The following is a 12,818-nucleotide window of genomic DNA, read 5'->3' as shown; positions in this document are numbered from 1 at the left end:
GCGTGGCTCTAAACTCAGCTAGCGTGGCACATTGTGGCTTCGAATGAAGGGATGCGGGATTGCGCCAAAAGCTAAGGAAATAGACGGAGAGTGAATGGTGTTGGGAAACGGTTACGATGTGTTGCGAATCGCGTTTGCGCGACCTAATGGCTGCTGCGGCGGCCGCCAGTAGTATTTATAATGCTCGCCGAGTGGCCGAGAAACGGTAGCGAAACGATAAAAGTGAGCGCGTCGGTGGTTTCAGATGCTCGAGAGCACTATGGTTTCTGCGGGTGCCAAAGAACGCAGGCAGGCAAATTTTGGTATTTGCTACGGAATTACTGTGATTGATCAATGATTTCAAATGATTTTGTTTTCTATGTTCAGGTAAAAAACTCACGTATTATCTTAACCGAGTTAGTCCGGGATAAGGTTCTCAGTGGCTATTGGGAGGAAATGCCTTTCAGCTCACAAATAATTATACAAATCTAATCCTTAAATAAATAACATAACTAACTCGCGTATTCCATAACTCCGTAGATCAACAGTGGCTCAATTTTATTGGCAAATAAATTAGTAATTTTGATAATAGGCTGACACACATAGACGTAGACTACAAATGTTAGTGGTATTTGGTTGTTCCAAAACTCCGCCCTACATCCCCTAAATAGTCAAATATAGAATTTTAAACATGCCCGTATATGTTTAATTAATTTCTTGGCATTTTAACCAAAAGGAGGATAATTAGGAAGAAGATGAAATACATCACAGCTGTCCCGTCAGAAAGAATCTAAAGAAATTTAATCAGATTCGAAGTAACGATGCTATGAAATTCCTTGGATGAGGTGTATCGTGGTTGTTTGGTGGAAATTTTCATAAACTTGTACGTAATCCTATTTCTCAGTATTAATAAAAAAAAACGACTTCACTATCCAATCTAATCCCCGCACAATCCCATAGTGCTCTCTGTTCGAGATTCGGCTCCCGACCGGAAGTTCTCTCAATTTCTCTGGCCATTCCCAAACCCCAACCAGACACCCGACGTGGGGGATGTTTGGGTGTTTTCTCGCATTCTGTTTTGATCCGGATTTTTCCGACCACCACCCTCCGACGTAACTCTCCGTGCCCGTTCCGCTCTCGAACGATCGATGCTTCGGGGCTTTTTGAATGGCATCGTACGCCGCCTGTTGATATGTGGCGTGTTCTTGCATTCGTGCCTCGCTAAGGATTCGAACGGTTAGGGTTTTTTTTTGTTCCACAGGTGAAGCGAGGTCAGCGGCCCACTCCATCGCACACCGTCGGTCTCCGTTGCGTCGCAGTGAGGCGACAAATTGCAAAGCAAACAGCGCCAACTTTACGCCCGACACCCACCAACCAGGACGAGTTGTAGCTACAGTGCGCCAATTATTCTAAGCACACAATAACACCCATCACCGCCATCGTCCATCGTTGATTGTCGCCATCCCTCACGATCACGAGGCGGGTGTCGATTATTTTACGTCGCAATACGAACTGGCAATGGGAAATGTTTGCGAAAATTACTTCTTTTCTTCGCACTGGGGGGGTGGAAAACGTGTTTGCATTCTGAAGTTGGAGTTTGTTTTTCCCGCGCAAGAGGGCGTTTTCGTCCTTACAAAAGTACAAGCCTTTGACAAACCGCTTCGTGGCGGATAGAAAAGGGCTCGTAAATTTCGTCCGCACATAACTCGCAAAAAGCTTCACGGACATCGGCTTTTCCGCGGACCTATCGTGGAAACGGAAAAGCGACATTAAGCACTCCGCCCTGGAGGGCACTGGACTGGCCTCTGGAATTATTCACCCACTGGCGATCAGCGATAAACGGCGGGCCATCCCCCAAGAGGCCATTATCACGACCGAGCCTCGCGCAGCCATTCCACCCAGGGCCGGAGTTGATCGCAAATATTTATAGCTCGCCCTAATCGGCGGTGCAAACAACATCGGAAAGCTATCAACTTTCTAATTAATCGGTTTCGTGCCACTGAAAGCCACGCTCCGCAGGCATCTGTCCTATGGCGACGCGGCGAATCAGCGTTCGCAAACGGATGCGAACGATAAAAATATTTCCACGCATTCGAACGCATCCGTCGGATTACGTTCCACGTTTCCGGAAAAACGACCCATCCAAGGACCCGTCGGGACGTCTTCCGCCCTTCCGACTTTAGCAGCTGTCCGGGCGCGTTACCAACGTGCCACGCGAATAACCGTGCAATTAATAACCGCAACGCCAACCCGAAGGTCTGGCCACGGTGCTTCTTCGACCCACGGCCCAGCGTTAGATAAAATGGCACCGAACGACGCCCGCACCTGACGTGTGAACATTATGTAAATTGATCTCACAATGGCTGCGTTCGCGGCCACACGGCGCACGACAGGCATTCGGGTTCGTTTTGTGGCGCCAAATCAAGCGCAACTAATCGCGACCACGCAGGGATTAGTTGGAGGCTGCCCTGGGTTTCGCGTATTGAGGTTATCTGATGGCGGGCGGGCGGACATCGCATGGAACGCGAACTGGAACCGGAGACGCATCCTTCGCACACGCGCACGCTCGCCACTGAAATCTCATCCGCGAGTTGCTTCCCCGGGTGAGCCTGATTAATGCGGTAGCGGGTTAGCAACACGCACGTGGAACCCGGTTCTACCCACGGGTGCGATTCGCCATCGCGCGTGATTTATGGATGCAATGAAGTACGCCGAAAAGCGCAACCTCCACGCGTCGTTATCCTGGTTGAAGCACTTGACGGTGGTTTCATTATTATTATCGGCAGATCGGTAGATAGGCAGATAAACGGGTGGAGAGAGAGAGAAAAGAAAAAAACCCCTCAGCCCGTTCACTTCTAACCATTCGCCAGGTCGCATCGGTTCATATTTGAAGGTCACGGAAATCTCACCCCAAAACTCGGTTATCGGCTGCAAGGGGTGTGATCGATTATGGCTTCTCGTACGGCTGGGTGGGATTGATTTGACGGGAACGGTGAAGGAGAAAACACTCCTTACGGCTCGTGGGAAAACGACATCGGGAAAACGGATGGGTCAAAAATAGCCCGTACGGGGTTAAACATATGGCGCAGGAAAATCGTCCTCGCTGGAAACGGTTTACTGTGTTCCTCCCGAAGCATTGTGAGTGCCGGTTGTGTCAGGCTTCTAAGCGAAACCGGTTAGATAGCGTTTTGCAGGTGGCTGTTTAATTCACCTGTGTGTTTGTGTGTCCCCGTGAAATGGTCGTGTGAAAATGCGCTGCGTTTCCACACGTTTCCTGATAATACAATGGCATTACATGGCCTACAATGGCGTCTATATTTGGAACTCTAACAAAATGAGCATGAATGAAGTTACAAGAATCCGAGGCTGAAAATAGGATATGTTGAAATAAATTTCCTGAAATGCATACACCCAAATATCGTATAGAATAACTGTATGTCATGTAGTTAATGCGTGATGGTGTAGCTCTTTTCCACGTTTTCCCTCTTGTGCAGGAAAAATCAAAAGAGATCGCGTTAATACGATCCTGTAATCGATTGCTTCAGTCATAAACGCTACATGTACACGATCCATTAAAACAGAAGGATTTTCCGCGGCATCATTCCAGCTATTTTTAATTTGTTTACGCGATCGCACTAACCCCGCAAGGGAGCTCATAACCTACATTTGGCCCTGGCCAGCCGGTGGCGATAATAGCAAAAACACCGAATCTAGCCCTGCCCTGTCGTCCACGCGACTCCAAGTGCTTCAAGCCGGCTAGAGCCAAACCTAGATAGGTAAGCTATGTACAAACGATCACTCTCCGCTCCGTTATCTACGTGACGTGTCGAAGGAAGGACGACAAGAAGAAAACCGACTGACGTCGGTTGCTTTTCTCGCCTAGAGCTAGAAGCTGCAAAAGATGGAGGAACTAGAACGAAACAAACGTGAGCTAAAAGAGCATAGGATGAAATTTGATAGAGCAGTTTCACGAACGTGGTCCGCAAACAAGGAAACACCGATCGAGCTGCAATCAATTCGGGACCTTAGTCGCGTGCAGTTGCAACCAGTGACCAGCGAGCAAACGAAACGTGTGAGAAGAACGTAGCCTCTGTAATCGATCGGTGATAATCATCACCGTAGACATCACATTGACGACTTACGAAACGGTCGAGACGAACGCCAACGCTTGGTAGCGCCACTAGCCCCCATTACCAACACTGTGGCAGTCGTGGACGCAGAAATAGAATGGCCCGAAGCGCGCTGTTGGCGGTGCTTTCTTGTCTAATATTCCTTAACTGCTCTAGGCCATTGATAAGCTGGCCGGCGGACGACGAAGACGCGTTGAACATGTCGCAGCTCGATTTTGATCAGTATCTTGGCGAGTACGTTTTCCCGGGCACCGGTGGATCTAAGCTAGGGGCGACGATCTAATCCGTTTTTTGTGCTTTTTTTGTAGCTACCTCAAGCCTGGTGATAAGTTTGCGCTCCTACTGGATTACGATGGAACGTTGGCCGAGCTAACTTCGCACCCAAACCTCACACAGATGAGCGATGAGATGCGAGAAGCCCTACGGAATATCGCCTCCAGTGGCAAGGCTTTCGTGGCGGTCATTTCCGGGCGCGACGTTGACGGAGTGAAGGAAAAGATCGGTATAAACGACATAATCTACTCGGGCAACCATGGACTGGAGGTATTGTATCCGAACGGGACACGCCACAACCAGGGAATACCCAAAGAAGTAGAGGATAATTTTCAAAAAATGATTGACCATTTGGAGCGAGAGGTAAGGCACGGTTCAACACATTAAGTGCACGCTTAAAACGATTTGAATCTTCAACAGGTGGTGCATCACGGATCGTGGGTTGAGAACAAACGTGTGTCGATAACATTCCACTTTCGGGAAATTACCGACCAGAAGTATGTCCCGGAAATGGCAGCGCGCGCCAAGGAGATCATTGAATCGTACGGTTACCGGGCGAATCCGGCACACGCCTCGGTTGAGGGTAAACCTCCGATTCAGTGGAACAAGGGACTGGCGGCAGAGTACATCCTGGGCACCAGCTTCGACCCTAACTGGCGTCAACGGAAAGTTTTGTTTGCTGGGGACGATACGACCGATGAGGATGTGATGAAGATGATCAAGGGCACGGGAAGGTCGTTCCGGGTGACGAAAGATAAGGACTTAGTGACGAGTGCTGACCATAAAATACCGTCGGTGCAATCCGTTTATCACCTGCTAAAGTGGATCGAAGCAAGAGCCAGAGCATGAGGCCGGTGAGTTTTCTGCATCAATAAAAATCGCGCTTATATTTATATTGGCAGTGAAGACGTTGTTTTCGTGACAATCATATGGTGTTTGTAAACAAACTGCTTCTTATCTCCTAACGCTCTTCTTATCATCTAACTTGCTCTTGGAATGCATTTGCATTGACATAAATGCAACTCGAAGATGTTTACCATCTTCTGTTCATTTTCTGTGCAGAAAGCTATGAAATACATGCATGTGTTCAACGTTATTTATTACACAGCCATGAGAACAGTTCAAAATGCCTCTCGTTTTAACTTCTGTATCTGTTTTACAATGCTAATAAAAACTCGATTAAAAAAAACCCAGAATCTTATTTTTTGTCAATTATTTATATATGATATATGTTATCGTACAAATAAGTTAATATAACATAAATTTTGTATATGTTTTCGCTGTTTAAAAAAAACATATGCACGTGTAATCGTAGCCAACTGCTCGAATATACTCCATATATTTGAATCTGATTTTGAAATTTTTGTTATTTTACCTGTGAAATGAAAGCTTCATTTCAAGACAGTAAAGATGAAAAATTGATGAGCTTTAAGCTTGAATAACTAAAAAAGCTATTCAATGATGTTTTTAATCTATTTAAAACCACAATTTACCCGGTAATGTCATGACAATCTTTTGATTGTTGACAAATAAGGCATTCGAGCAGTCGTCATCGATTGTCGGTGTGTCACAATAAACAGCTGTCAAACAAGCTAAAGAAAAACAAAATCCGAAAAAATAGTGCGGTAGTGTAGATTTCATGTTAATTATTTATACTAGTACCATTCCTCTCGAATTAAACTATGTCGTCTCCAGAAGCAAGGCTAGATGTGGGTGTTTCGGATGCAGGATATGTTCGATTAGATTTATTCTAATTTCCTATTCATTGATTTCTGCTCAGCTCTACGATGAAGGTCTGGAATCGCCCTCCGAATTAATGGACGGGGAAATGACCGTTTCTGTTATACAGCGAAACACGACAAATCCTGGCGCACCGAATTTCAATACCCTCGATGAACCGATCAGAGACACAATCGTAAGGCACCGTGTAGTGTTTCCAGTAGATCGGAACATTCTCATGAATTGACTTGATTCATCGTTTTTCCAGATGCGTGACGTAAAAGCTGTCGGTGTCAAATTCTACCACGTCCTCATACCAAGAGAGAAAAACACGCTTCTAAAAGAATGGGATCTCTGGGGACCGCTTGTACTGTGCACTTTTATGGCCACAATCCTTCAAGGAACTTCCGACAGTATGGAGGATGGAGGACCGGAATTTGCACAAGTATTTGTTATTGTGTGGATCGGTGCCATGATTGTAACGCTTAACTCAAAGTTGTTGGGAGGAAATATGTATGTGTCCTCTGTTTTCAACATTGTTGTCTATTTGTATGATATGAATTTACTTTATATTCGGTTTATTTCAGATCGTTCTTCCAGTCAGTTTGTGTCCTGGGTTACTGTCTGACACCGTGCGCGTTAGCTCTGTTATTCTGCCGGATAGTGCTACTTGCCAACCAAACAACGTTCCTTTTCTTCGTTCGTTTTCTGTTAGCAGGAGCCGGTTTCGCCTGGGCTACTTATGGTAAAGCTTTAAGACTAAAAAATATCAAACTTCACGGAGTAATCATTGTTACATATCTTGCAGCTTCTATAATTTTCCTGGGCGACAGTCAACCACCGAATCGGAAAGCTCTGGCCGTGTACCCCATATTTTTATTCTATTTTATTATATCTTGGCTAGTAATTGCGCATAGTAACGTGTAATGCGTCTTGAAGCTGTGCTATGATTTCCTATGTGATGGACGCAGATAGCAAACCATGAGCAGTGACTGAAACAAGGACAAACGATGTCCAAAGTGTACTTTCTGATCGACTGTTTCGCGCCAGTGCGTACTGTACGGCACTACGAGTAGTCTAGCGGAATGTACAGCTGACATCACGGCCAGCACAGTTGCAGGTTAAAATTAACGAACAAGTGGGAAAAAATTAATAATCCACTTAGACTAATTGCTACTGTACGAATGCTTGAATCACCTTTTGTATTATACAACTTTCCACAGACTAGTGTAATAAAATGATGAATTCGTACCATGGATTCAGATAATGTAATAAAATTTTTTCTCTCGTTTCTCTATGCCAAATAATTTTAAATAGCATGATCCGTTTTCGAATATAAATTAGTAACTGTTTGCTGTTAGTTTATGAGAAAATCTTTCTATGAACGGAAAATACTATTATTCGTTTTGAAAAACAACACTGTTGCAGTTCGACTAGCTTACATTTTGTAAAAAAAAGCCGGAAAGAATTCTCTATTTAGCAGACAATAAACTAAGGAAAGATGAAATAAGAAAAAATGGAACGTTTACGCTGACTAGAATTTTGAATAGTTAGCTGATAACAGCGATCATAACCTTATCGTAACAGGAACGGGAAGTGTATTGACATGGCACATGTGAAGAAAAACATAAGATTACCTTGCTGCTAGTAGTGGCCAATGCTACTAGTATTAAAAAAGAATACAAATGTCCATTGAAACACTTTACCTTTACTTCACTCGGTTGTCTCGGTTTATCTCTTATTGCATCGATTGACAATAAGGTCATAAATATGCCTCAGTTTCGGTGTCGTGCGACGGTTTTACAACTGCGCAATCAACAAGCGTGCATTGGTACTTCAACCAATAGATGCCCTTGATTTGTGATAATCTTCTTTCAAAGAAAAGGTTTCACGCTGAATGATCAGTTGTTTTTGCATCCAACAATACCTCTGTTGGATTGGAAATTTTTGGTGGCTGCCAACACAACCAATTTATTCGTTTTGCTTAATAACCACTAGGAATTTATTTCACTAACCTAACCCTACAAGCACGGTGTACGAATATCATTGATGTTCCTGAAACAAAATGTTCATTGTTTTCCTCAGCTCTCACATCATCGCTGCTACGCAATCGTAAAACTTAGACGCTAATTCACATGAAACAATTTAGCATGCTTCCAACAGACAGAAAGTTTGAATTGTTTTTTAGCAAACAAACAAAGCAACAACTTAAGAAACAAATGTTAACGATACTTTTGGAAGCAGAAATAACTAGAGCAGATTGTCACTGCGGATAACAACGGGAACTAAGGCCGGTGGTGCAAATCTTGCCACTTCTAGAGTACCCAAGAGGACAGCGATTAGTCGCGCTCATCGGAACTACTGGCGGCACTGTTAGCGGCGCTGGTATTCGGCACCAAATCGAAAGCCATCTGCATCTTTACGCAGTCCTTCTTCTTGCCACGATACGTCAAGCTGTTGGCACGTGGCTTACGACGCATGAAATGCCGCTCAACCCACTTCAGCATGGTCAGCACGGAATCGGTCGAGGGCAGACGCCGTTCGGCGGAGGTTTTGATGATCTGCGAGTTCGTAACGCGGAACGTGGCCGCCATACCCTTGAGAGCCTGTCGAAAGGACACAGGAAAAAGACGAATGGTGAGTTGTTGGAGGCTGAATGTAGGAGCGGTTTTTTGGGAATAGATAATGTACCATCATGGCGTCCTCATCGGTCATGTCGTCACCAGCGTAAATGATCTTAATACGCTCACTCCAGTCCACACCGAACGCCGTTCGCAGGATGTATATCGATGCACGTCCCTTGTTCCACTGTACCGGTGGTTTTGCCTCAATCGCACAGTGCGCTTCGGCCGCACGGAACCCAAACTGAATGATTAACTGACGTGCTTTTTCCACCATAGCAGGACGCAACTCGGCCGGAGTTTCACGGTAATGGTACGTCAGAAGAGGTCCCTTATTTTCCACCCAAGCACCGTCACCGCATACCTACCGAGCAGAGAACCAAAAATTAATGTCCTCCGCTTATCTAAAGCACCCATCGGTTCATCCTTAGCTTACCGAATCCTGCAACGATTTCAGCAAACCGCTGACCTTATCCTCGTACTCGATTGGCATGGGATGCACGAACTTGCTGCCATCCGGATGCAGTATCTCCAGCCCGTGGTTACCGGCGTAAGTAATGCCCTCGATTCCGACCATCTGCTTCACGTTCTCCACGTTACGCCCCGAGATGATGGCGATGTACACGTCCGAGTGGTTCGACAATCGCTGCAGGACGTTCTTCGTTTCCGGCGGAAGCGTTGCCAGGTCCGGATGAGGCGCGATCGGAGCCAACGTTCCGTCGTAATCGAGCAAAAGCGCGAGCTTATGATTATACCCGATGTAGCTGTGGAAGAAAATTGAACGATCAGTTATTTCACGATCATTAACGAGTTGAGGAAGATGTCTCGTACTTCAACAAGTAATCATCGAAGTCATCCACAGTCACCGGCTGCATCGTGGTAGTACCGATGTCATCCTCTTCCAGCGATCCCATCGCCTTAAGGAACTGTCTCATCCAACTGTTCACATCATTCTGCATCTCGCGACGACGCATACGAGACATCCGCAACGTGCGTTCGTCTTCCGGCATTGTGAGAGCACGGTGTATCACCTCAGCAGCGGCATCCAACTCGTACGGATTGCAAAGCAACGCTTCGTGCATGGTTTCACCGGCACCAGCAAACGGGGACACAATCAGCACACCAGGTGGTTCGTTGATTTGACAGGCTACAAACTCCTTCGCTACTAGGTTCATTCCATCACGTAACGGCGTCACCAGACACACGGACGCCTCCCGGTAAAAGGCGGCAAGCTCTTCCTGACCGACACAACCGTAGATGTAGCGTATCGGGGACCAGTTGGCCGTCGTAAAACGTCCATTTATGCGTCCCACAAGCTGATCCATCTCCTCCTTCAGTTCCTGGTACTCCTTCACGTCCGTGCGGGATGGGACCGAGATCTGAAGCAGACTCACGTTCTCCCGGTGTTCCGGATGCTTCTCAAGGAGCACTTCGAACGCTTTCAGCCTGTTCACAAGCCCCTTCGTGTAGTCCAACCGGTCCACACCGAGAATGATCTTCTGGTTGGTGTTGATCACCTTACGCGCCGAATGCGCCAGTTCGACGAACCTATCGAACGGGATGCCAATCGGAAGTGGACGAACACGCACCGAACGTCCACCATGCTCAACCAGCAGGTTCTTCCGGTCCACACGGCATCCCAAATTTCGCTGACAGCAATCCACGAAGTTGAGACAGTAATCGCGAATGTGGAACCCAATCATATCACACGCCAGCATGCCCTGAAGGATCTCGTCCGACCACGGGTACAACCGGAAGATATCCCACGGTGGGAACGGGATATGCAGGAAGAACGCAATCTGATACGGAAGGTTCCGTTCGTCAGCAGCCTCACGGATCCAATTCGCGGCCAACATCAGGTGATAATCGTGAATCCAGATCAATGGCACACCCTGATGGGTGTTCTTGCTGACAGCCTTCTCGAGAGCCTCGATCGTCCTGGCAGCGAACTCCTTGTTCACATCGTAGTACGATCGCCAGTGATCAGCACAGAACGTGGCCCTTCCCGGCATCGAGTGGAACAGCGGCCAGAACGTCCCATTACAACACCCATTGTAGTAGCTATCAAACAGCTTTGGTTCTACGTTCACCGAAACGACCTGATCCGAAAGCAACCCGGCAGTGGGCGTATTGTCCGATGGGTCCGACTCCGGGATCGGTTCGTTCTCATCCGTCAGCGTTATGCCGGACCAACCAACCCACAGTCCCTTGCCCTTGATCACGACCGGCGCGACCGCGGTGACTAATCCTCCGGCACTGAAATAGAAGAACGTGTAGGAAGATGATTGTAAAGATAGACGACTCCGTGTGTGTGTGTAAATGGTGTAAACATTGGACAGGGAAAATGATAATATTTCTCAACACGCGCGCCTATCGCTATCACTCGCCAGTAGAATGACAATCGTCTACTAGGGCCCGAGAGTGGGTTAGCCTTTTAGCTAATCCCCGGTAGTAACGCCTTAAGTGCGACGACAAACAAGAAAACCCCCCGTTTGACCGATTCCGGAACCGCATCGTGAAAGTCACTCCGAATACCGTAACCCTGAACCCCAAGTACAAGGGGACAGTGCAGTGGTCCAGATGCGGAAGAGATTTTCACTACCGAGGCGTAACTTTCCTCGATTCCCCACACTAAACAGGCGTGTGAAGCACTATGGTGGCAGCCAAACGAATGTCGTTGGCTGTTCGTGCTCGTGCTGATAAGGCTTAGAGAGGAGGATGCCATGTTTATTGGGCCGTTTGCTGGCCGGTTCTCGAATCAACCGGTAACGCTCGAATCGGTCCGATCACGTGAAGAAGGGCTGTCCGCGGGGGTTGAACGTAATTCCGCCGTAAAATCGAATCCATTCGATAATGGCATTCCTAGGGGCCAAATTCAGGCAGTTGTAAGGTTGCTATGGCAATCAGGCTAACTTGAACGGTTTGCATCCTCGGTACATTATAACCGCAGACATGTCCGGAGGGCAATATCTTTGTAACCTTACTCTCCGTTACGATGGGGGGGCCCTATTCCCTAGGGGGTTGTGGTGTTAGCACCATTCATCCTGTGCCATGATAAGCGGTATCAATATCGGAACAATCAGCAAACCTTTGGGAAGGCCTTAGAAACCCCAGGATTGCTTCGTACCGCTGATAGGTGACAGCTGTTGATCACCCGGTGATAATTGAAGTGAGCTTAAATTAATCGTATTGCTGTCTTACTTCTGCCAATAAAAAATCCATGATAAGCGAGTGCGTTTTGTTCTCCTCCCGGCGATATCTTATCGTTGGATTAAAAGTAAATTACCCACAAATTCATGACCCGTCAAGTAGATTGACGGATTGGGTCGTTGAGCATCGGAGCCGACGAATTACCTAGTGCAATGATCTCCTTATTTTTTAGGTGTTTTAAGGAGCTATCCAATTGAACGTGCCATTTTGAAAAATATACTCTCATTTTCCAGCTGTTCCAGCATAATTTATGCTGCTTAGTCGTTTGGGCCAATGAGAAAAGAGCACTTCATTCGCTGTCTACTATTTCCCGGTTACTTTGTTTACATTCTCACTCGTCTGTTCCCTGGTTGACCTTTCGCCCCATCTCCCGGATGACGTTGCGACTACCGTGTCAAAGGTTAGTCAACATTGACACACATTTGATTACCCAGCATCAACGATTGGAAATGATTTGACGAAAGAACAGCACCGAACGGCCAAAAAAAAAAATAGTCGAAATAGACACACTGAACAAAAACGAAAAGCATCCTCCGTAAACATCCTCCGGGAGGTCATTTGCGCAAGCAAACGCGCCAAATTGTCTTAATCACGCTCGGTGCGTAATCAGAATAAAGCCTCGCTGGGTGGTTTCGTGATTTTTGGCTGCGGCCACAGTACATTCGCTTATCACAACATTCCGTAGCCTGTGTTTCGTGCAAACCGTTTTCGTTGGCCAATGGTGAGGATGAAAATTTGAGCCCTCCTACCTTGCATGACGACTCAGCTGGCCCGTTTTGGAGTCACGCTTCAACACAAACGGCAACCTGTTCGAGACCACGATCAGGCTGCTTTTCGTGTGCGCCTCCTGCGGTCCGGTGATGGTGATCTCACAGTTCGTAGCCAT

General features: G+C 46.8%; 3 protein-coding genes across 3 annotated transcripts; 2 read left to right on the top strand and 1 right to left on the bottom strand.

Annotated features, from left to right (window-relative positions):
* Nucleotides 1-4,206: 4,206 nt before the first annotated feature.
* LOC128723208 (uncharacterized) lies at nucleotides 4,207-5,277 on the top strand. Its single transcript, XM_053816927.1, has 3 exons — nucleotides 4,207-4,343; nucleotides 4,418-4,745; nucleotides 4,803-5,277. Exons 1-3 carry the CDS (start codon nucleotides 4,207-4,209, stop codon nucleotides 5,229-5,231), a joined length of 894 nt encoding a protein of 297 aa, XP_053672902.1. The 3' UTR covers nucleotides 5,232-5,277.
* A 715-nt stretch (nucleotides 5,278-5,992) lies between these two features.
* On the top strand, nucleotides 5,993-7,316 carry LOC128725397 (protein YIPF6). The gene is made up of 5 exons (XM_053819139.1): nucleotides 5,993-6,091; nucleotides 6,163-6,297; nucleotides 6,370-6,614; nucleotides 6,689-6,846; nucleotides 6,910-7,316. The coding sequence occupies exons 1-5, from the start codon at nucleotides 6,065-6,067 to the stop codon at nucleotides 7,026-7,028; spliced, it is 684 nt and encodes a 227-aa protein (XP_053675114.1). The 5' UTR covers nucleotides 5,993-6,064; the 3' UTR covers nucleotides 7,029-7,316.
* A 692-nt stretch (nucleotides 7,317-8,008) lies between these two features.
* LOC128725538 (uncharacterized) lies at nucleotides 8,009-12,818 on the bottom strand. The gene is made up of 5 exons (XM_053819291.1): nucleotides 12,682-12,818; nucleotides 9,554-10,978; nucleotides 9,159-9,486; nucleotides 8,793-9,086; nucleotides 8,009-8,707 (listed from the first exon to the last, which is right to left on the bottom strand). Exons 1-5 carry the CDS (start codon nucleotides 12,816-12,818, stop codon nucleotides 8,441-8,443), a joined length of 2,451 nt encoding a protein of 816 aa, XP_053675266.1. The 3' UTR covers nucleotides 8,009-8,440.

This window comes from Anopheles nili, chromosome 3, assembly GCF_943737925.1.
Source record: "Anopheles nili chromosome 3, idAnoNiliSN_F5_01, whole genome shotgun sequence".
In the NCBI taxonomy this organism is placed as follows: domain Eukaryota; kingdom Metazoa; phylum Arthropoda; class Insecta; order Diptera; family Culicidae; genus Anopheles; species Anopheles nili.
This window is presented reverse-complemented; position numbering and strand designations above follow the sequence as displayed.